General features: G+C 41.0%; 1 protein-coding gene across 7 annotated transcripts in view; it reads left to right on the top strand.

The window, feature by feature from the left end:
• The window catches only part of LOC133377736 (SERTA domain-containing protein 2-like), a 32,364-nt gene extending 9,261 nt beyond the window's left edge, over nt 1–23,103 (top strand). For 5 of the 7 annotated variants that reach the window (XM_061612327.1, XM_061612326.1, XM_061612329.1 and 2 more), the window contains exon 4: nt 19,247–23,103. In XM_061612327.1, the coding sequence (XP_061468311.1) occupies nt 19,251–20,105 (855 nt within the window). In that variant the 5' untranslated portion in view covers nt 19,247–19,250 and the 3' untranslated portion in view covers nt 20,106–23,103. Of the gene's footprint in view, nt 1–15,543; nt 15,673–17,732; nt 18,042–19,246 lie in introns of those variants that run through there. The other 2 variants (XM_061612324.1, XM_061612330.1) reach the window with 2 other exon arrangements.
• Nucleotides 23,104–23,778: the final 675 nt, after the last annotated feature.

The raw sequence follows: 23,778 nt of genomic DNA, 5'->3' as shown, positions 1-23,778 counted from the left end.
TCAAATACAGTTTGTTTCATTCTTTGGAAATAAAGGTGTTCTTGAAAAAATTGGTTTGCAAAGGTGAAAGCCTATGTTCACTCATGTCATATGAACATCAATGTACATGCTGATTCTTGGTTAAAGGGAACAGCTTCTTCCATTTACAGATTGCTAGTAGATACTCTGGGAAATGCAGACACCTTAACAGAAGGCTTGGGAAAGATGACTTCTACATTCAGACAGCAGAGGCAGATGGGGAGAAAGGCTGGGGGAAATCACATAAAAACCATGTAGCCCATATCCAGGAGGCCACACTCAAGGTCTTGCTCTCAGATGGTATTGGATCTAGAAAACAAGCATGTCAGGGAGAAGGATTTTATTTTGTAGGAAGGCGTTTTTATGGGAAAATATTTCATCATGCAAGTTGTCACTTGCAATCTGAAGAGCTATAGTCCAATTCATCTGTGTTTTTGAAGAGTAAGCATCTATAGCTGGCCAGAGGAGCCCTACTTGCTTAAGTAACTGTCCATTAAATGCAGAGAGCTAGAAACTGAACCACCTGCTAAGTGTTCTGTTTGTTGTAATGTGTCGTGTGAGATTTCTGTAGGGAGTTAGTGCGTCTAATTTACATTGGTTGTCACTAGAAAAGGTTAAGAATTAGCTGAAGATTGGGTCATATAACTCCTCATGCTACCTTTTGAGACCTGACACTTGTAAACCTGAGAAGAAAAGCAATAAATTCGTTCTTATGCTAGCTAAGTTCATGTTCTTGTCATTTGGCTGGGGGTAGACTGTCAATTTGCACCTGGCTGTAGGCTGAAAATATAAGACAGAAGCAACTGCTTCTGACCATAATTTGACACTGAACTTGTAATCTCTTGCAACTGCCATGTAAAAGTTGTGCCTTGTCATGACCTCTGTCAGTACTTTAAACCAAAGAAATAATTTAATGTGGTTGCATAGCCTTATTTCCCCACTTAATGCTAATTCTCTGGGCCTTTCTGTCAAGACTTAAAGCCTAGCTATTTTTCCTTGGTTTTTTCCTTGGAGTCCATTAAGATGGCATAGGTAGGGTCTCCCTCCAAGCACTGACCTCAAACAGACTTACTTTGCTTCAGCAAGCTACACAAAGTATGCGGACAGGCCACAGGCATCATTTTTGGGAGGACTCTGTCACCTGTATCTACTCAAAGATAGCACATATATCCTGACATGGATAAGCAAATTAATGCCTCTAGTGTGACAAAAATCCTTTGTTTCAATTTAACCCACAAGTGAACATAAGAACTTAAGAAGAGCCTGCTGGATCAGGCCAGTGGCCCATCTAGTCCAGCATCCTGTTCTCACAGTGGCCAACCAGGTGCCTGGGGGAAGCCTGCAAGCAGGACCGGAGTGCAAGAACACTCTCCCCTCCTGAGGCTTCCGGCAACTGGTTTTCAGAAGCATGCTGCCTCTGACTAGGGTGGCAGAGCACAGCCATCACGGCTAGTAGCCATTGATAGCCCTGTCCTCCATGAATTTGTCTAATCTTTTAAAGCCATCCAAGCTGGTGGCCATTACGGCATCTTGTGGGAGCAAATTCCATAGTTTAACTATGCGCTGAGTAAAGAAGTACTTCCTTTTGTCTGTCCTGAATCTTCCAACATTCAGCTTCTTTGAATGTCCACGAGTTCTAGTATTATGAGAGAAGGAGAAGAACTTTTCTCTATCCACTTTCTCAATGCCATGCATAATTTGATAAACTTCTATCATGTCTCCTCTGACCCGCCTTTTCTCTAAACTAAAAAGCCCCAAATGCTGCAACCTTTCCTCGTAAGGGAGTCGCTCCATCCCCTTGATCATTCTGGTTGCCCTCTTCTGAACCTTTTCCAACTCTATAATATCCTTTTTGAGATGAGATGAAGGGATTGAATAACTTGATCAATTGTAATTTTAACTGTTTCACTTTGCATGCTTCCTTTACTCTGTTTAACAGGGTTTATATACTGTTTAATCATATTTGTTCCAGAATTGCAACTTTAAGCTCAGTAGTAGAGCAACTTCTTTGCAGGCAAAAGGTCCCAAGTTCAGTTCCCAGCATCTCCAGGTAGGGCTGGAAGAGACTCCTGCCGGAAACCCTGAAGAGCAATAGGCTAAATGGATCAATGATCTTACTCAGTATAAGGCAGTTTCCCATGTTCATTCCTACAACAGGAAGCCAGATTTCGCTGAACATCAGGAAAAACTTCCTGACTGTTAGAGTGGTACAACAGTGGAACCAATGACCTAGGGAGGTGGTGGGCTGTCCAACACTGGAGGCATTCAAGAGACAGCTGGAGAGTCGCCTGTCAGGTTTGCTGTAAGCTGGATCTTGCACTGAGCAGAGGGTTGGACTCGATGGCCTTATAGGCCCCTTCCAACTCTATGATTCTATGAACAAAATGGTGCTTAGTTATTCTCAAGTGAGTGAGTGTGCCCTAGGAGGCTGCAATTTTCTCCTACTGGTTTATTTATTTATTTATTTTTATTTGTTAGATTTTTTTATACTGCCCGACTAGCATAGCTCTCTGGGCGGTGTACAGCAAAGATACAAATACATACAGTAAAACCCATCCTAATAAAACAAGAACACATATGAAAAAATGAAAATCTAAAATCAGTTATAACAAGTTTAAAACTAAATTAAGATTAAAATTAGATTAAAATGCCTTAGAAAAGAGGAAGGTTTTAACTTGGCGCCGAAAAGATAGCAAAGTCGGCGCCAAGCGCACCTCATCAGGGAAACTATTCCACAGTTCAGGGGCCACCACCGAGAAGGCCCTAGTTCTTGTTACCACCCTCCGAGCCTCTCTCTGAGTCGGAACTCGGAGGAGGGCCTTCGATGTGGAGCGTAGTGTATGAGCGGGTTCGTATCGGGAGAGGCGTTCCAGAAGGTATTGTGGTCCCGCACCGGGATGGATGTTGCCATTTCTTTGTTTTTGTTTTTGTTTTATTTTCAACAAAAAAAGTCATACATCTATTGAGAGTAAGGGGTAAACATATATATATATATATATATATATATATATAATAAGATTTCCTGCACTTAAATATACAAGCAAATGATCAGTTGTTGTTATTTGGTCACCTTTATAGATTCCATAAATTTTGGAACAGCTTGGGAACCTTGTATTTATTGTCTGCCACATTAGTATATGTAATAAAGCTCCCCCACTCTGCCACAAAAGAGTTTTTATGTTTGTGTCCTCTCGCCATCCTTAAATTTTGCGACAATTTCTCTATTAAGGCTAATTGCCAGACTTTGTCACAATGAAATAGATATACCTTTCAAATCCTTCCAAAATCATGCTATTAATAACTGGGCTGCAACTAAAAGAAACCTAATCAATTGTTTATCCTGAAGGGTCTGGTTTCCATTCAAGAATAGATTTAACAGAGCTAATTCTGGGGTTTTATGTATCACCTGTTTTGTGATTTTTTTCTATTTCTGAGAATACAGAGTCCCAGAATTCAGCCACCTTAACACATGTCCAGCACATGTGGGGGAAAGAACCTTTCTCTGAGCATCCTCTCCAGCATAGCGGGGAGATGGTTTTATTAATATGTGACAACTTGACCAGGGTAAGATACCATTTTTGCTCCACTTTTAACATTAGTTCCTTTGTGGCCACTGATATTGAATGGTATGGAAATGTAGTCCACATAGCTGTCCATGTTGCTTCTTCAATCTCTACATTCCATTCTATTTCCCACATTCTCCTCAAACCATATGGGGAGTCCATATCTTTGTGCAAAAGAAGTGTGTAGATATGGGACACCAATCCCTTGTCTGTGTCATCTACGGACCGCAGTAATACTTCAAATGGTGTAAGGTTGCTTGTTTCTTGATGTCGGGTCACCTTATAAAATTCCCGACCTGATACCAAGAGAGCCAGGAGACCTGTTCATTTCTGAGATGTGTTTGCCAATATTCTCTAAGCAAGGGATTTGCCTATAAAATTCTTTAAGCCTAAATAGCTGTACCTGCTTGTACACTTCCATATTAAACTGCTTATCTCCCACTGCAAAATCTGGATGTCCCTCCAAGAGTATAAAAGGAGATATCCCTGGCATGAGCTTTTCCTTATGTCTCTTCCATACCCGCATCATTGCCCCAGAAGTAGACTTCTGCTCAATAAAATCCAATGTAATATTTTTTTTAATAAATGGGAGGAGTGCTGGGTGAATATCTTCCAAGAGAGAATGTTCAGTATGGACCCAGTATGAGCTCAGTGAAACGATAAAGGTAAGTAAATGTCTCAGTTGGTAAGCCACATAATAGTTTTTGAGAAAAGGGATAGCCCAGTCCCCAGTCAATAATGTCCTATAACTCAAAAATTTAGTCATTCTAGGCTTTTTACCCTTAAAGATAAATCTTTCCAACCTTTTTTGCCCAATCTTAAACCATTTATCAGGCACTTCCACTGGTAGTACATAATAGAAATATGTAAACCATAGCAAAATCATCATTTTAATTGCATCTATCCTAGAAAGAGACAGATTAAGCTTTCCCCATCTCTTAAGGTCCCAACAGATTGACTTCCAGAGGGATTTATAATTTGCCTGAAAGGATTTGTTCACATTTTTCGTTATCTGAAGAATTTATATGAAATAGGAATATTCAATTTCTGAGAAATTGATGCTCTAATAGATGGGGTAAATTAAAACACATTAAATCTGATTTTGCTACATTGACTTTTAGGCTTGCCGTATTCTCAAATGATTTCAATTCCTGTATCAATGCTGGGACTGCTTTTTCTGGATCTTTTAACATCGAAATCATATCTGCATAGGGACTAATCAAGTGTTCATTTTCTTGCACTTTTATTCCTTCTATGGCTGGATTGTTCCTCAGTCTAGTTGCTATGAATTCTATAGTCATTATAAATATAAGAGGTGAGATAGGGCAGCCTTGCTTTGTTTTACTATATACAGAAAAAGATCTTGAATTATAATCACTGGTCCAAAGTTGGCTGTTGAGGGGGAATATATTGCTTTCATAGCATTTAAAAATTGTGGGCCAAATTTATAACACCGGAGTGAGTTTAATAAAAATTCCCCATTACCACAATCAAAGGCCTTAAACAGATCAAGTGCTACCAATGCTAGAGGGGAGTTTGTGCTCTTACAAAATTTTATAATGCTAAATGTTCATCTAACAGAATCTGCTATATATCTCTTTGAAATAAAACCAAACCGATCTGCCTGCACGATATTTCCAATTACCAATTTCAGTCAGTTTGCTAACACTGAAGTGAACAATTTATAATCTTGGTTTAATAGTGCTATATGACTCCTTTCATAGTGGGTCTATGTGGTTTTAAGAGCAATATAATTAGACTGTGTCCAACAAGCCGGGAGTGGAGCGCCTTCTAAAATATTATCGAAAACTTTATAAATAAGGTGAAAGAATGTCTCGAAAGTGCTTATAAAACCCTCCTGTATAACCATTGGGGCTTGGGGATTTATTTGCTTTAACCTTTTTATGGCTTTACCTATTTCTTCTATAGAGATCGGATCATCTAATATCCTAATCTCAGTATTTGTGAGAGGGGTAACATTCACATTATTATGATACTCTCTAATTTCTGTTAAATCAATAGCCTTTCCTTTATAGATATTTTTGAAATGTTTAGCAAACTCTTCATTTATGTAGGAGGGATCAAAGGTCTTAGAACCCTTGTTTGTATAAATAGCCTTAATTTTATTCCTAGCTTTTTTTTCCAAATCTGATTTGCCAGAAGTTGTGAACCTTTGCCATCAAATTCATAAAACTTCTATTTCATATAAAGCATCCCAATCACTGTTTCATTTATGTCTAACTGGTTTAATTCTGTCCTTTTCTTTTCCAACTCTTGCTGTACTTTTAATTCTCCTGTTTCTTGATATATAGTTAATCTTGCAATTTCTTTTTCTAATTCTAATATTTGCACTGCCTCAGGTTCTTAAAAGTGCTGAGTTCTTTTATATATGTTCCCCTAATTACAGCTTTCATTGCCTCCTACTTTAGTTCTGGACCAACCTCCGCATCATTTTCTTCAAAATAATGTTCTAAATCTTTTCTAATCTGTTCTCTACACACTTCTGAAGTCAAAAGAGTGGGATTGAGCCTCCACACCGGTTTAGTTCCAATGTGGGGTGTCAGTCCCACTGTCATTGATAAAGGTGCGTGATCTGTTACCCTTATGGGGCCAATATACATTGATTTTATTTTATGTAATATGTCACTCAAGACAGCTACTGAATCCAGTCTTGAGACTGACCCATGTGGGCAGGAAAAGAACATGTGGGTATAATCCTGACGGTGCATTTCTGCCCATGCTTCCTTAAGGTCATATTTAGATAAGAGTTGCAAAACGTTCTTAGAATGGTTGTAGCTGTCCCAGTGAAGAGTATTTCTCTGCAATTTCCTTCTGTCTGTGGCCATCAAGGCATCTGAAATCATACCCTGTAAGTTCCAATTATAGTCCCTCCCAATATCACACTTCCTTCGGCAAATTGACCCAATTTTTTCAGAACCTTGTGTAAAAAATTAATTTGACCTACATTTGGAACATATATAGTTGCTATAGTGAGCTTATGTATTAAATCTGCCCTTCCTTTCATGAAGGATGTTTTCATTTCTATGTCAGATTTGTGTCCATTTATTAGATTTATATGCCACCCTTTGTCTCAGAAGGAGCCCAAAGCAGCAAACAGAAACACTAAAAGCACTTTAAAACATACTAAAACAAAACATCTTTAAAAGCATATTAAAAAAAATCTTATATTTAAAAAACATTAAAACCAAAAGCAGTTCCAACACAGACTGGGATAAGGTGGCTACTTAAGCTTGCTGAAAGAGGAGGGGCTTCAGTAGGTGCTGAAAAGACAACAGTGATGGCGTCTCTAATATTTAAGGGGAGGGAATTCCAAAGGGTAGGTGCCGCCACACTAAAGTCCCTCTTCCTAAGTTATGCATAACAGACCTCCTGATAAAATGGTATCTGCAGGAGGCTCTCGCCCACAGAGCACAGTGATCAATTGCTTTTATAAGGGGTAAGACAAATCTTTGAGGTATCCTGGTCCCAAGCTGCATAGGCTTTGTACATTAAAACCAGAACCTTGAACTTGACCCAGTAGGTAATGGGCAGCCAGTGCAACTCTTTCAGCAGTGGGGTAACATGTTGGCAATACCCTGCCCCAGTGAGCAGTTATGCTGCCGCATTTTGCATGAGCTGCAGCTTCTGGACCAACCTCAAGGGCAGCCCCACAAAGAACGTGTTATAGTAATCCAGCCTGGAGGTTACCAGTGCATGGACAACAGTGGTCAGCCTGTCCTGGTCCAGAAATGGCCGCAGCTGTCTTCCTAGTCAAGCCAGTAAAAAGCACTCCCAGCCATGGAGGTCACCTGGACTTCTAGCAACAAAGCAAAGATGGATCCAGGAGCGCCCCCAGACTACAAACCTGCTCTTTCAGAGGTAGTATGACCCCATCCAAAACAGGCAATTAACCAGTTATCCTAACTCTGGATCCACCAACCCACAGCTCCTCCATCTCACTAGATTCAGTTTATTGTCCCTCATCCAGCCCATCACCAAGTCCAGGCAGTGGTCCAGGGCTTGCATGGCCTCTCCCAATTCAGGTGTTACAGAGAAACAGAGCTTATATTGCTGACACCTCATCTTCTCATGACTGTTCCTAAGAGCTTTGTATAGACGTTAAACAGCATTGGGGACAAGATGGTAGGTAAACTGCAGCATCCCACAGTACAACTGCCAGGAGCGTGTGTCAAATGATAATCACCCATGATGTTTTCTGAAAGCAGTCTTGCAAATAGGATCAGAACCCCTGTAAAACTGTCTCAGATAACCATCTTACCAAGTCGGCTCAGAAGGATACCATTGCAAATGATATCAAAAGCTCCTGAGACATCAGGTAAGAATAACAGGATTGCACTCCACCTGTCCTCCCAATAAAGGTCATCCATCAGAACCACTAAGGCCAATTCGGTCCCATAGCCAGGCCTGAACTGGGATTGGAATGTGTCAAGATAATCTGTTTCATCCAAGAGTACGGTAGGGCCCCACTTTTTGGCAGCCCACTAATATGGTTTTCAATTACAGTAAGGCCCTACTCATACAGCACTTACTCCGCTTTTACAGCATTTTTTGGCATGATGCGCTCAGCAGCTGGGCATTGGGCGCCATTTTATTGACAGAGTTCTGCTTTTTGGCGATTTTTGCTTTTCAACAGGTCTGGAACATAACCCACCATATGAGTGGGGCCCTACTTGCAATTGCTGCCCCACAACCGTCTCAATCACCTTCCCTAAAAAGGGTATTTGCAAACTGATGGTGATTGTCACAAACCAATGGGTCCAGGGTGGGCTTTTTCAGGAGCGGTCAGATCACTGCCTCTTTCAGGGCGGCTGGAACCACTCCCTCCCGCAAAGATGCTTTGACCACACCCTGGATCCACTTGGTCATACCCCCTCAGCAAGCTTAGCAAGCCAGGAAGGGCACGGGTTGAGAGGACACGTTGCTAGCTACATGGTCTCAAGCACCTTGTCCGCACCATCAGGGCACATCAACCAAAACCGATCCAAGAAGTTGCAGCAGATATCGCACTGGATACCTCAGTGGGGGCTACAGTATATGTGGTTAGGGCATCAAGATTGCTACAGAGGTCAGCAACTTTACCCTCCAAGTGCCTTGCAAACAGTTCACAATGGGCTTCTGAAGGGTCTAAAATGCCTTTTCCTGGAATTAATAATATGAAAAAGCTCCACTGGACGGCTGATTGAGGATGCAATAAAGGCAGAAAAGCGAGCCTTTCTTGCCACCCTCACTGTCACCAAGTAGGCATGGTTATGTTTTACTTGTGCACAATCAGCCTCACACTTGTATTTCGCCACTTGTGTTCTAGCTGTTTCATTGCCCTTCACTGGTGTAGCAAGGTACAAAGAATAAATGAAAATTGTTCTTTGACGTAGAGACTCTTTTTATCCTATACAGAAGGGTATTGCTGGCAGATGATGGCCATATCTTATATTGGAACATGAGCAGGTGAATTAATCCCTGATGTTGTGAATGACATGATTGGATCCTGTTATAATATTGCTATCTGGGTCTGCCTCAGGTTCAGATCACTGTGTCCGTATCTCTGTTATGTGGCTTGTTGCTGGTTAGTAGCTGTTTAGGTTTTGGAGGGGGGCTGTCTATAATCAAGTACAGGCCTGCCTCCCAAGGTCTATGAGAGGGAAGTATTACCCAGGATAGGTTGTAGATCATTGATAAGTTCAAGAGATTTCATGTGAGAGCTATAAGTGATAAGAAGTGGTGGTCTGTCATTTTCTCATGTAGGGCCTGTCCATCTTTGGGTGGGTATTGCAGTCTGAGGAATACCTGATGAAATTCTCAAACTGAATCTGTCCAATTAGTCTGAATGGATGCAGTTGTGTCATAGGGCTTGGCTGTAGGCAGTGGGTTGTGTGGTATGTTCTATGTAGAAGCTGGAAGCATGTAAGTATGTGTAGTAGTCAGTGACTTTCCTATGTAAGGTGGTGCTAATGTGTCCCTTGTGGAGTTGTGCATTAGTGTCCAAAAAGGGAACCGTTGGCATGGATTAGTTTAGGTTCAGTTTAATGGTGACATGAAAGTTACCAAAGTCTTTGTGGAACTGCCCAAGTACTTCCTGTTTCTTAAAAAGTTTGTCTTGTTTTCTACTGAGTTCTCCTGGCTTGTAATGTTGCTGAGTCTCAGTTTTGCTTTCACTTTTGTTTTAAAAAAGCATGTCGTCTTAGCGAGCCATCAACTTCTGAAAAGTTCATTTATTTTGTTGTCCAAATCCTGGACACTAATTGCAACAGATAGAGTTTTGCAAAAGGCTGGTTTTGAAGGCCCACAAAGAGATTCCCTGAGCTGTGTCCTGTGCATGGTTCCCTAAAGTCTTCAGAACCAGCCTTTAGGGGGATGTTTTTCATAGCTCTATCCAAGCTGAGATTAGTGTCCAGCACTTGGACAAAATAGATGAAATTTTGAGGGCCAGTTGAAAGCTTATTTGCATGTGCAGAATCTTATTTTACATTCCAAGCCAGAGAAGAAAAATCCTTGATTTGTTATATTTCTGAGCTGGGCAAATTTATATTTCAAATCAGGAAATTATGAACCTTGGTGGCACTATTTGTTAATTTTATTAAAACTAGTTTTAAATTATTAAATTGCTGCTTTTTAGTGTGTTGTATCATCATTTTTATTGATACTGATACTTGATATCTCTTGCTTTGTGAGCTGGTCTGGTGGTATTAAACAGAAAAGTCAGATAAAGGTTGTTAGTATTAAGTGTAAAGCCACCTGAAGCTTCAGGCAAACCATCCCCTGTAAATGAGGGGCTTGTTAATTGTTCATTGATGTGTGACTAGAAATGAGTCTTACTGTGAAACTGTTCAACACTGTGTGTCCTGCTTTAGAAGTGTCGTTTCCTGTTGAACTCAAGATCTCGTAAACAACTTTTGAGCACCGCAGAGCACAACATATTGAAAAGAACAAAACATAGAAATGGTATCCTGTGTTTTGATGATTTTCCTACACCATAGGATGGGCTAAGAGAACCCATTGTGCTGGTTAAACTTACTGCTGCTACATTTATTGTCAGTCTTATGTTTGCAAAACCAGTAATGTGGATGAGCTTCTTGACCTAAAACTACTTTTTTATTATTGGAGAAAATTAGGGTTGAACCACAAACTAGCCTGTGTAGTAGTATGTACTCACTATTTATCCTTCGATATTGAAATGGGTCTCAGGTGTGCATGCCACTTTAGAAATTCTGAAGAAGGTGAGTGTTGGAGCTAGAGATTGAGTCTATCAACCAAAAAGTCCTGGGTTCAAATTTTCCTAAGCCACCTTAAGGAAATAGTTCCGGGTCAATTCCCCCATGGGTAGTATGGGAGATCACTTCCCATGAGGTATCCTGAAGTAATTTACAATATAATAACAGATATAAAACAGTTGCCTATATAAAAACAGTTAAAACAATTACATCCCCCTCTAGGATGCACACCTTAATGTGGTGAGGGGGGTTGAGAGTGTTGAAGAAGCTGAGAGCAAAGCTGAGACCAAGAGGCTAGACTCCTAGCAGGGGCACCCAAGGCGAAATGGTCAAAGCTGAGACACCAGACTAAGATGCATCCAAACTCAGAGAAAGACAGTGGTTAACCACATCTGAATACGTCTTATCACGAAAACACTATGAACAGAGTATCCAAAATGCAACATGAGATAGTGCTGGCAGATGAGACCCCCAGGTCAGAAGGCACTCAATGAGCTACTGAGGAAGAACAAAGGACAAGTATGAGTAGCCCTGTGACTAATGATGGAGCTGGGTCAAAGCCGAAAGGAAGCCCACAGGCTGATGCGCACAGATGCAAAAGGAGAGTCTGGAGTTGTATGACGCACACAATAGGAAAATGGAATGTGAGAAGCTTGAATCAGGAAAAGTTAGAAATTGTCAAGCAAGAAATGGAATCAATCAACATTACAAAACTTGGTGTGAGTGAATTATAATGGACAGGAATGGGACATTTTCAATCAGGCAACTACAAAATATTTTATGCAGGAAATGAGAAATTAATCGCTTTAGTTTGCTTTAATATTGAGAAGTGATGTAGCAAAAGCAATTAGGAGCTATAACGCAAGGTCTGAGCAAGCGATATCAGTGAGATTTAATGGGAAACCTATTAACATAACCATTATCCAAATCTATGCTTCAACGGCAAACGCAGAAGAAGAGGAATTGGAGAGATTTTACTCAGAAATACAGGACGAAATTGATCACACACCAAAACAAGATGTGCTGATAATCATGGGGGACTGGAATGCAAAAGTAGGGAACAGAGAAGAACTTAGGAATGCAACAATACAGCTCCTAGTACGTAGGGACAAAACTATTGCAATAGTTATTGTATAGAAATAGAAGAGGACATCAAATTGGAAGAATGAGCCCTATTCCAAAAGATCAGAGAAGGGAAATTTAAACCAAGAGTAGGGATGTTAAATAAAGGGGAACACACTGACTGACCAAGATAAAATAAAAGGAAGATGGAAGCAATACACTCAAGAACTCTCTAAAAGAGATGGAAGAATGACATTCATTCATGAAGGGAACCGTACGATGAAGAACCAGAAATTCTATAGAATGTGAGGTGAAAGCTGCTCTTAAAGTATTTGGAAGAAACAAATAATCAGGAACAGATGGCATACCAACAGAGTTGCTACATGCTACTGAGACTGAATCTGTCCACATTTTGAAAAAAATTGTCAACAAATATAGAAAATTAAACAATGGGCCACAGACTGGAAGCGTTCAATATACATCCCAATTCCAACTAAAGGGGATCCCAGGGAATGCAGTAATTATCAAACTATTGCCTTAATATCCCATGTAAGTAAAGTAATGCTCAAGATTCTACAACAAAGGCTCTTGCCATATATGGAGGGAGAAGTGCCAGACGTCCAAGCTGGATTTAGAAAGGAAAGAGGCACCAGAGATCATATCACAAACATATGTTGGATAATGGAACGGACCAAGGAATTTCAGGAGGAAATCACCCTGTGCTTTTTAGATTACAGCAAAGCCTTTGACTGTGTAGATCATGAAAAACTATGGAATGCTTTAAAAGAAATGGGGGTGCCACAGCATCTGATTGTCCTGATGCGCAACCGATACTCTGGACAAGAGGCTACTGTAAGGACAGAATATGGAGAAACTGCTTGGTTCCCAATTGGAAAGGGTGTGAGACAGGAGTATATCTTATCACCCTGTTTGTTTAATCTATATACAGAACATATCATATGGAAAGCATGATTGGACCAAGATGAAGAAGGTATGAAAACTGGAGGGAGAAATATCAATAATTTAAGATATGCAGACAATACCATACTACTAGCAGAAACCAGAAATGATTTGAAACAAATGCTGATGAAAGTTAAACAGGAAAGCACAAAAGCAGGACTACAGCTGAACGTCAAAAAGACTAAAGTAATGACAACAGAAGATTTATGTAACTTTAAAGTTGACAACAAGGACATTGAACTTGTCAAGGATTATCAATACCTCAGCGCAGTCCTTAACCAAAATGGAGACAATAGTCAAGAAATCAGAAGAAGGCTAGGACTGGGGAGGGCAGCTATGAGAGAACTGGAAAAGGTCCTCAAATGCAAAGATGTTTCACTGAACACTAAAGTCAGGATCATTCAGACCATGGTATTCCCGATCTCTATGTATGGATGTGAAAGGTGGACAGTGAAAAAAGTGGAAAAGAGAAAAATCAACTCATTTGAAATGTTCTGTTGGAGGAGAGTTATGCGGATACCATGCACCATGAAAAAGACAAATAATTGGGTGTCCGAACAAATTAAACCAGAACTATCACTAGAAGCTAAAATGATGAAACTGAGGTTATCATACTTCGGACACATAATGAGAAGACATGATTCACTAGAAAAGACAATAACACTGGGAAAAACAGAAGGGAGTAGAAAAAGAGGAAGACCAAACAAGAGATGGGTTGATTCCATAAAGGAAGCCACAGACCTGAACTTACGAGCTCTAAACAGGGTGGCTCATGAGAGATGCTATTGGAGGTCACTGATTCATAGGGTCACCATACGTCACGATAGACTTGAAGGCACATAACAGCTACCGTATCTGAAGTAAGCTCTGGCCCACTATTACAAAAGGCTGCTTAGAAATACTTTGGGAATTTCAAAATAATCTGAAATGGCTGTGAGTTCTGAGAAGGAATTCTTGGGCTGCTGGTGTTGATCTCTCTTATGTGAAAGCTGCATAGTTGAGTAAAGTGCATACATAATACTTAGGGAGTAACAAGGTGCACATATTACTTATCCAGAGTTACTGGAAACTTTTTAGGGTGAATTGAAAGTCACAGGAAGTTCCTCACGTCACATAACAAGAGCGCAAGTCACAGGAAGTTTGTCATGTCACGTAGTAAGAGAAGGCAAGGAAACATGGCAGGCTTTTCATTTCAGTTTGTATCTAAAGTTCAAAAGCAGTTATTTGCTTTTCATGCTGGGAATTGGCTTTGAACAGAGCAACAGGCAAGGGAAGCTGATTCTCTTCTGTCCTTCTTCCTCAGTACCCTCAAAACCATCTCTGTTGAAGTCCGGCAAGATGTTGATTTAAAAAGTAATCATTTACTTTACTTGCCTCATCAGCTGAAAAAGCCAAATGACCACTGTAAATGTAAAGGTGTCCCCGCACTTGTAGTGTGAGTCATTTCCGACTCTTAGGGTGACGTCTTGCGACGTTTACTAGGCAGACCATGTATATGGGGTGGGATTGCCAGTTCCTTCCCCGGCCTTTCTTTACCCCCCAGCATATGCCGGGTACTCATTTTACCGACCACGGATGGATGGAAGGCTGAGTGGACCTCGACCCCTTTTACCGGAGATTTGACTTCCTCCTTCTGTTGGAATTGAACTCTGGCCATGAGCAGAGCTTTCGGCTGCAATACCGCCACTGACCACTCTGCGCCACGGAGGATCTTCCACTGTAAACATCTGTAATCAGCTGCAGTTTTGCCTGGAAAAGAGAACGAGAAAGCAGCATAGCAGCAATGGTTCTCTCTGAAGGCTTCATGAAAACACAGGAGAGAATGAGGCATGAACAAAAGTAATGGGAGCTTTTGTTTTAACTGCTTTCATCTGCATGAAGAGTCATCTTAGTCCTTCCTTCATGTGTTGGAGAGGCAGCTGCTTCTCTGCAACAGTTGGTGGCTGTGTCAGGTGTCTCCCTTCAGGATGGTGGCTCAGGAGTTGCATTGCTGCCACTTTAGGGCGAGGGGTTTAAGATTTTAATTTCTAGCAGTTTAGAGTGTTATCACTCCAGTGCTGACAACTTGTGTCTCTGTTCACACATACAGGTGTAGTTTTAGTTGTGAAACCATGAGGTCTTTCACTTAACAAGCTTTCCATCCATTAATAAGTCCTGTGTTCACACAGGAATATCTGCAGTAACCATTTTACATACAGTTAAGTTGTGTGGCAATTTGGCTACCATGTATACTCAGTAAATCTCCTGTTGTGTCTTTACTAGTGTGTGTCCAGTGCATTGCCAATGCCCCCCTCCACCTTGTCAACCTGTCCTGTGCTCTCCAAGGTGCTTCTGGTTTCCTTCTTGTGCCTGCTGCAAAAAGGAGCCATTATGCAATCAAGATGGTCTGTGTCAAAAATACCTGATTTCTAAAATGGCTTAGAGGCAAAGAATTGTGGGGAAAGCATCGTGTCTGAGATGGGGCCTCTGAGAGGCATGACTTTGCAGTTTCCACAGCTGAAGCTAGTTAATTAGGCCCAAGCAAGAACACCTGCTTATCAGTGGAGACTGGTACATCAAGGCCACAAGCCTGGGAAGGTTTGGGGAGTACGTGACCGTTAGGTGCGAAATCTTCAGAAAGGTTTCATCATCTGAAAGCCACCTGATTGGCTAATTAATTCCTGGATGTTGCTGGGGATTTTCCCATAAGAATAGGATTTCAGACCTTAGGTTTTGTTCTCCAAATGTCCCTCGGGTTGCTGATGCTACCTGAGTGGGGCTCTACCTTACCATCTGCAATCCAGGCTGAACATCTCTGGGGAGATGTGGAACCATGAAGCTATTTTGCTGTTTACCTCTTTGTAAGTATAGAATAGGCTAGACAATTTTGTTATTTTTGTCTGTGTTTGTAACTCTCTGTATTTTACCTGGCCCTCAGGTGTGGGTTTTAAGGAACCAATTTGCTGCTATATTTGTGCACTTACATTGTATTTAATAAAGCTACTTCTCATTTACCAGTCTGTGTTCATTGCAGGAGTAGCGTGGCCCTGAATCCAGTACCTTGGCTACTTGACCATAGACTACTGTATATGTGGATATTTTGCCTAAGGCTCCAAGGCAAGGAGTGCACCTTTGGCTCTTGCCTTTTGGAATCCTTGGCAGATCTATTTCTGGCACTTTGGGTTTCCCCTTGGCTCAGAGTGTGTGACCAGGTCAAGGGGTGGTGGCAGTTTACCTACCTTATAAGGTTGTTGTTGGTTTACTCAGCTCTAGTAAGGGGTGGCACGGAGTGGTGCCTTGACAGGATCAATTGCTCTGGGTTTGGGAATTGAGTTCTGGGACTGAACCGGGGTTGGTTCATGACAATCTGGATTCATGGAACCAGCATGTCTTTTGTGAGGGTTTTAATAGTGCTTTATGTGACACTACTTTATGGAGTGTCTCAGTAGGTCAGTGCCACATCTGAGCGTCCTCAGACCTTGGACCTTGTAGCCTGGGGAGTGGGTCCGCTTGTCTTCCCAGATGGACAAAACAGTGATTCAGATGTTGTAATCTAAATAAATTATGCAAATGTCCATGTACTTGTATTTGGATATTTCTGCTAGTGTGAGGAGGGGCACAGACCTATGCAGAGCATTGAGCAATAGTACAGAATATAGTGTGTGTGTGTATTTGGTGGAGGGAGAAGGGATAGCACCACTCAGCTATAGGAAAATCTTCATATAGTCTTTTGTTTAGAAAATTTGCCTGGCCTGATCTGTAGTGTGGAAATTGTAACTGCTATAATCAGCTGAGCAGCTGTTGGCTGTACCCAGTACTGAGACGAAAGGGAAGTTGGGAGGCCCTCTGCAATGTGCAGAGTCTGCATATTTAAGTTCTGGCCTGAGTCTGCCTTTCGGTCTCAAATTTATGCGTCCCTAACACCACCACATTTTTTTGTGTTGAAGCAGTTGAAGGAACTTTTAACAGTTGCCTGCCGAAAGCAGATCTGCAAAACCCAGATTTCACCAGTGCCTCTCTGCAACAGTGCAAGATATCTAGTTAACTTGGTTTGGTTGCGTTGGATTCTGTCTGCTTCCCTGACCAATCATGGAAAAGGCATGAGCCTTCTTCTTGAGCCGGTGCACCAACTTGTGGGGTGTTTTGAGCACCACTGAGACCTTATGATTTATAAAGCACTTACGTTTTTAAGTACTAAGATTGCCATTTACATATTAATACATCAAATGAGCTTTCTTAACAGTTGATGTAAGCTATGCATGAAACTTCATGCCGCAATAAACCACTTAGCCTTAAAGGTGCCCTGTCACTCTTTGATGCGAGGGCCACTGCTTTTCCTTTTCCATTGGGTTGGATTCAGATATAGCCAAGCAGAACTTTACTTGTGCAGTGGCAGTTTCCTGGCTTCTTCCCCACATTACAGCCCCCTGCACACCTTGAAAAGCCACGCCTGATAATCAAGGGACTCCCTGGGGTAGTATGTGATGGGTCATGAAGGGGGGGTGTAGCAGGATGGCAAATTGGGAGAATTTGATGGGACTACCTGGCAGAAGTGCCTTTCTGGCTCCAAACAACTGTCATCAGCTGTAAAAAGCAACATTTTCATGGCACCTTGAATTCTATCTGATATAGTGCAGTGTAACCTTTTTGTGTTCTAAAACCTCACAATAAATGTTTATCATAACACAATAGACTGTGTTCTTTTGTTCTGAAGTATTGCTGCCTTCCTCAAATTTGTCATTTGTTTTACATACTTGAAAGCTGTATTCAAGTATGCCACTGTGTAGTCATGACATACAATGTTCTGCATGTGGATTGCAGTTTTCTTCCAAATAAAAGGACTTTCTATGTAGGAAACCTTTAATCACTGCTGTCTTGTGGAATGACACTTAAACTGAGAGTCCTAGTGAAGCTCTCTTGCTTGAGGAATCATGCTTTAAAACGTTTTTAACTTCATGAAGTACAATTGATGTGCTAGGTTTTGGGATACTCTCTCTCTACCAGGTACTTGCCCATACCCCCCCTTCCAATTCTTCCAAGATTAAAGAAATTTGGAAGCCTGACTAGAAATCAGATTAAAGGGAAATTCTTGCATATGATATTTTCTCTTATTTTTGTTTTAAAACCTGTCCTGCCAGATCTTCAGACTACTACTGAAACTCGGCAGTGTGGGGGTTCTGTGGGAACAGCTGTTAAAGAGGAAACACTGAAGCATTTAGCGGCAAAGCTGGTTGGTGTGCACACCCCTTGCTGGACTTTGATCTACAATTGCTCTAAGAATTGCTATTTCTTTTCTGCTTGCCTTCATTTGGGAAGACTTGGCAGGATCGTTCCTCTGTCCCCTCCCATCGAGCTTCCCTCATATGAAAGGCTTTCTTCTTTCGGGCTAAGAGGTCTCCTGAAAACCTTCTACAGAGCTCCTCATGGTCTGGAATTTTGACCAAAAACACTGCGGCTTTGAAAGATATTATACTGTTTATTTTCATGAGGAAGCTGTTGAGTTTAGAACACAGTTTGTAACAGGAATGCAGTAGCAAGTCTTTAACAGCTTCCCTGAGAGTATTTTCTGTGTGTGTTAAGACTCAAAGTCCACCTTCCAAGTTGGGAGGAGAGGGGAGGGAGTATGGTCAATATCAAAAGAACTTTTTGAAGAGCCCAGCTTCCCTTCAACACTGAAATGAATTTTTAGTGCAAACAGCAAGAAGTGAATAGTGAAATTTCAATCTGCAAGTTTTATGCCGATTTGGAGGGGAATGAGCAGGAGAAGTGGGAAAGAGTCTCTGAATGTTTGCATTGAAATCACAAGTTTATGCTAATACATTATTAATAAAGTCAAAACTCTATGATCTCTGTAAATCATGAAAATTAAGCAAACTCATTTTTTCTGATTTACTTAATTTAATTTGCAATTTTTTGCTAGTCATGGGGAGGAGCCACATGGCCACTGAAGCTCCACTCTTTGATTAGTGGAAATCATATTCAGGAACTTGGGGTTTGGGACTGTGCTAGACATTGCCCACATGCTTCCAAGCATATGTTGGCAACAATAAGGGCTAGAAAACAGTTGTGTTCAAATTTATAGCTGGGATTCTTCGGTAGCTGAAGTCAACAGCTTTTCTGCAACCCTGGCTGTCTTTGTAGTTACATGGGTATGGCTTCATCTGCAATGCCTTGACTCCTCCCTGGCCTTCAGAGTCACTGGCCAGTCTGGGGCAGATTCCTTTCTGACTCCAAATACAGTGGCCAACACGCTTGTTGAAGCTACACATATCTGGGTTATGCCTGGAAACCCTAGTACACCATTTGGAGTTCCATGGTGAAAGAAAGGCAGGATATGAAATGTAATAAATCGAACCTAGGAGTGTTGCTTTAATTGTATAATTGACTACATGATACTGATCAGCAAGCTTATCATTGGTTTATGTTCTATTTCAGGTTCATGTTGGGGAGGGGTCTGAAACGTAAGCTGAGTGATTATGAAGAGAACATGGCTGGTGTGTCAAGTGCCTTCGATTCCAGTCGAAACCTGCCATATCCACTCAAGAGGCAGCTTGTGCTCAATGTGTGCCTCACCAAACTACAGACTTATAAGATGCTGGCGGAGCCAAACTTGCACCGCTCTGTCCTTATAGCCAACACAGTCAGGCAAATCCAGGAGGAGATGAGGCAAGAAACTAGCCAGCAGCTCATTCATATGTGCAGTGGCCTCAGCACCAGCCCTTCAAGTTACCTAGGCTTGGATTTGTTTGGAATGCCTTCACACTTTTTCCCAGGCATTAATCAGCAAGAGTCGAATGGTCATGAAACACGGTCTGTGGAAGGCCCAATTGAAAATAGCTTGCTGATGGTTTCAGATAATGACATGTCATCTGCCATTTCGTCTATTCTGAAAGACTTGGACTTCATGGAGGATGTGAGTCCACCTACTTACCTGGCTGGATCTGGAGATGATCAGTTCAAGACTTCTGAAACTCCAGGTTTCAGGTTGGAAGATGATAGACAAGACTTGAAGGGAGTAGAATGGGCATTTGGTTCCTTTGAAATTTCAAATTCAACTAGTTACTTGAAAGACTTAGCCATCGATGACATTTTTGAAGATATTGACACTTCAATGTATGATTCAGACTTTGACTGTCCCTCACTAACTCCTCCAAGAGCATCATCTGTGGCACCCACAGAAGAGATCTTGAAAACTTTCCCTTCTTGCAATTCCTCCTCGGCAAGTAACATCCCGATATGTCGAAGTGATCTCAGTGATTTGGACCATATCATGGAGATTCTCGTAGGGTCATGATACTTTTTTAAAAAAATCCAAAGATACTTTTCCTATGCTGGCACGCAATGCTGGTTTGAAGATAAAACCACAGAGGGAGGAAATGAGCTGCAAAGTGTAAGGCCAGAGGCAGCTGGAAACATTATCCTTGAATGGTTCTCAAAACCTCGCCAAAACTCAAATATAAACCAAAAAAAAAAAAGTGGCAGGCTGTTATGTAAAACGGAGTATTTATTAAACCAATTGTGCAATTTTTTTATCCTGGGGTATATGCAAGGAATGTCTCCTGCACATTCCCCTTATTCCCACAGATCTCACTTTTTTAAATGTGCAATTTTTAATCTGTCTGAAGGATTTGCATAACAGTAATTTCCATAAGGGGAAAACATCTTCTAAAGTCTAAAGATTCTATTTTTAATGTCAGACTACATGCTGTGTTGGCATTCACTAGAGTTGCATACTTGGATTTGCAACTTTGGTAAAAACATATATTTTTAAAATATTTAAATGACTACAGATCTCTTCCCTTTTGTTGAAGGAGCTTCAAGATGCTTGGCAGCAAAATCCCTTGCATTTTGTAAAGCATTAGAAACTATTTTTGTAAAATTTTATAGTCTTTTTACAATCTACTACAAGCTCCATCATAGTTTAGAGATAACGAAAGAGGCAGGGCAAAGCACTGATCTGGTTGGATGTGGCTGGCACTACCTCTATAAGCAGCAATGCTGTAACTCTTTCCAGTGCTTTGTCTAACGCTGCAGATCTTTTTGTTTTCTTGAGTGGTATTTGTAGTGGCATAAACAAGAAACGTCTCAGCAATGTGGCTGATCTGTGAAATTTTATGGTATTTAAAGATACACATTTACAAATGTAATTTATATGTAGATTGTCCAATTTTAAACTTTGTCAGTATTACATGCTTCAATTTTGGGGTAATATGGGTTTTTTAAATTTAATATTTACTGTATAAATAGAACTATTTTAACTCTTTGGAGAATATTGTATCTCTGCAACACGATTTTTAGATTTTATGTGCAATATATATCACTTAAGCAGAACATTTTTGCACACCTTGTATTTTAAAGTAATGCATCGAATCCAAATGGCAGGAACAAATTCAAAATACCAGAGATGTACTGTGTGCACTCAGGCTGCTGGCAACTTTGTCCTGTAGGAGTTGGATGGGACTTGCGTAAGAGCACCCTTAACAAAGTAAATTCTCCCCTTTCATTGAGAGGAAGGGGGGGAGAATTTACTTTATTAAAGATGCTCATCACTGATTGTAAGCCTTTCATGGCGGTTTTTACTCTTCTCTCACAGGAAGTGCTAATTGTTGGTACAGAGCAAATCTTAAGATCACCCCATCGGAGGTTTAGGAATTTGCAGGGCAGTGATTTCACTGCAAATTGCAAAAGCCTGTTTTGTTTTATATGTATCAGGACACATGTATCCTGGCAGTGCCCACCATGACTGAGGTCTGCCCCAGCTTGTATTGGGTGCCACTGAAAAGGCCTCTTCTACATTACTGTTGGTACAATCACCAGTCAGTTCCACTTTCCCCACAGCCTTAGCAGACGGCACTGGGAAACTTCCTTTTGGGGTTGAGTATCTTTTATTTTCTCATAATGCAATGCCATAGTAGAGCACCTGATATGGCAGAAGGGTGCATTGTGTCTGTCTGCAAGGAACAAGCAGGTCAAAGCCTCACTGTGCAAAGAGATAATAGGTGTAGCAGAAAGAATACAAACAGGATAGGAAATACTGAACTGGTGGGATTTTTTCCTTCCACAAATTGAAGAGAGATCTGTTCCCATATCAATTTCCATCCCTCCCATTCCTCAAACCTATCAAGAGCCAATGGTGTCTTCCTGAATATCAAAAGCAAAGCATCCCATCCTGTTCTCTTAGCTTCCAAAAGGTTAAGACAAATTTCAGAAAGGCAGAGCAGATCTTAATAAAAGTCTGCCCCCTACTGGAACTCTGATAATACTAATAAGTAATTAATACGTTTTGAGGAAATGCAGCAGCTTTCCATCACTGGCTGGAGCAGAGCAGCCACCTGGTTCCAAAAGGAAGTGCACAAGAGCTGCAGGGAGAGCAGGCCTGGGCATCACCAGCCAACATTTGTCACTTGCATTTCTCTTGCCCTAACCGCACTCGATTTGCTGGAATGATTGCTTTTCTTCTTCCCGTCCTCATCCTCCTGCTGTTCTCTTAATCATAATAAGCAATATGATTGTGGATATAAATCTGCTGTGGTGGAAAGTTTGTTCTGAGCTTAACAGCAATGCATTTTGGGATGAAGGGAAATGGTGGTTAGCAAATATCACAGTATGTTTCTAGCATAAATGCCTTTCTTATAATGCAGTGTCGTAGAGCATCTGTCATGGCGCAAGGGTGCAGTATGTCTGTCTGAATGAAACAAGCTTAAATGTGGATAAAATTGTCCAGATGTGGCTCTGTTAGTAATATCGCTACTGAACACAGTTGTGTGTGTCAAACTTGCTTTGCTACCCATTTAATACTTCCATTTTATTGTTCACAGGAAATCCACCAAGCTTCAGCAGAATTTTTTTTAAAAGAAAATAGAACCTTATTTGTTTAATCTCCAAAAAGATTAAATACTCAGTCTTTGGTTTTAAACATGGAACTATTCAATTTTTTTAGTCCTGGTTTTCTGCCTTCCATTTGACTCTCCTCATAACTGAACCAGTTCCCAAAACTAATGCAAATTGAATCTGTTGTGGTTTTTTTTGGCCCAAGTACATAGTTTGGCAGGAAAAATCTATGTAAAAAACCATGCACGTAGATCTTAAACCATGGCAGTAGACTTCTTGGCAAAATATTTGCCATCTTTGATGTAAAGGGATTGGGTATAAAGAATGTACACAGATTGTGCATAAACGCTTATTTGTATGTATAAATATGAATCTTGAAAATGGTAAGGGCCTTCTGCACTGTGATGAAGCAGAATTGTGGTTAAAAGGATATTTTTTAAAATTCCTGTGATAATAAATATATCATTCTAAGTTCTCATCTACAGGTATAGTTCTTGGTGAAGTTGAAAATGTGTATTCATCAAATATTTAAAGTGCATTCCTGTTTACCGTGAGCTCTCTAGCTGTGTATAATGCAGGTACGATCAATGAGCTCGCTGGGGCAGGAGGAGTAGCAGGGCAGCAGTTTGGAGCATGAAGATGCCTGGTGGAGAAAGAGTTAAGCATTGCCTCTGCTGGTTCTCTGCAAAGTCCAGGGGGCTAAGTTGCTGTGTTGGCATGGAGTGTTTATGAACATTGCATCTGCTTACCCCACAATCTGTCAGGCTGTTTGTAGTTCTGTGAGGTATTGGAAAGTTGTCTGGCTGGGATCAAAACCTCATATAGGTCCTAAAAATAGGAGTACTTTTGTGTGGCTGAAGAAGGGAGATAGGGAAAGTTTTGGAGCCCAGAAACAAGGTGGCTGGAAGAAAAGTACAACATAGGCAATAGACAGTCTCAAGGGAGGGAAAAGTATTCCTAACAACTTGATTATGTGCAGCCCAAGCTTAAGGTAGCTGCTACTTGTCTTTGGTGTACAAAAAACTGAAGAGTCTCAGCATGGTTTCATTTGTAATCGTTTTCCAACCGCCTGTCTATGAGACAGCAGGGTAGTGCACAAGAGAGATGAAAAAACAATCATAGTGAAAATATAAAAC

The sequence above is a fragment of the Rhineura floridana genome, chromosome 2 (assembly GCF_030035675.1).
Source record: "Rhineura floridana isolate rRhiFlo1 chromosome 2, rRhiFlo1.hap2, whole genome shotgun sequence".
NCBI lineage: Eukaryota > Metazoa > Chordata > Lepidosauria > Squamata > Rhineuridae > Rhineura > Rhineura floridana.
Note: the sequence above shows the minus strand (reverse complement) of the source record. Positions and strands in the feature narration are given on the sequence as shown.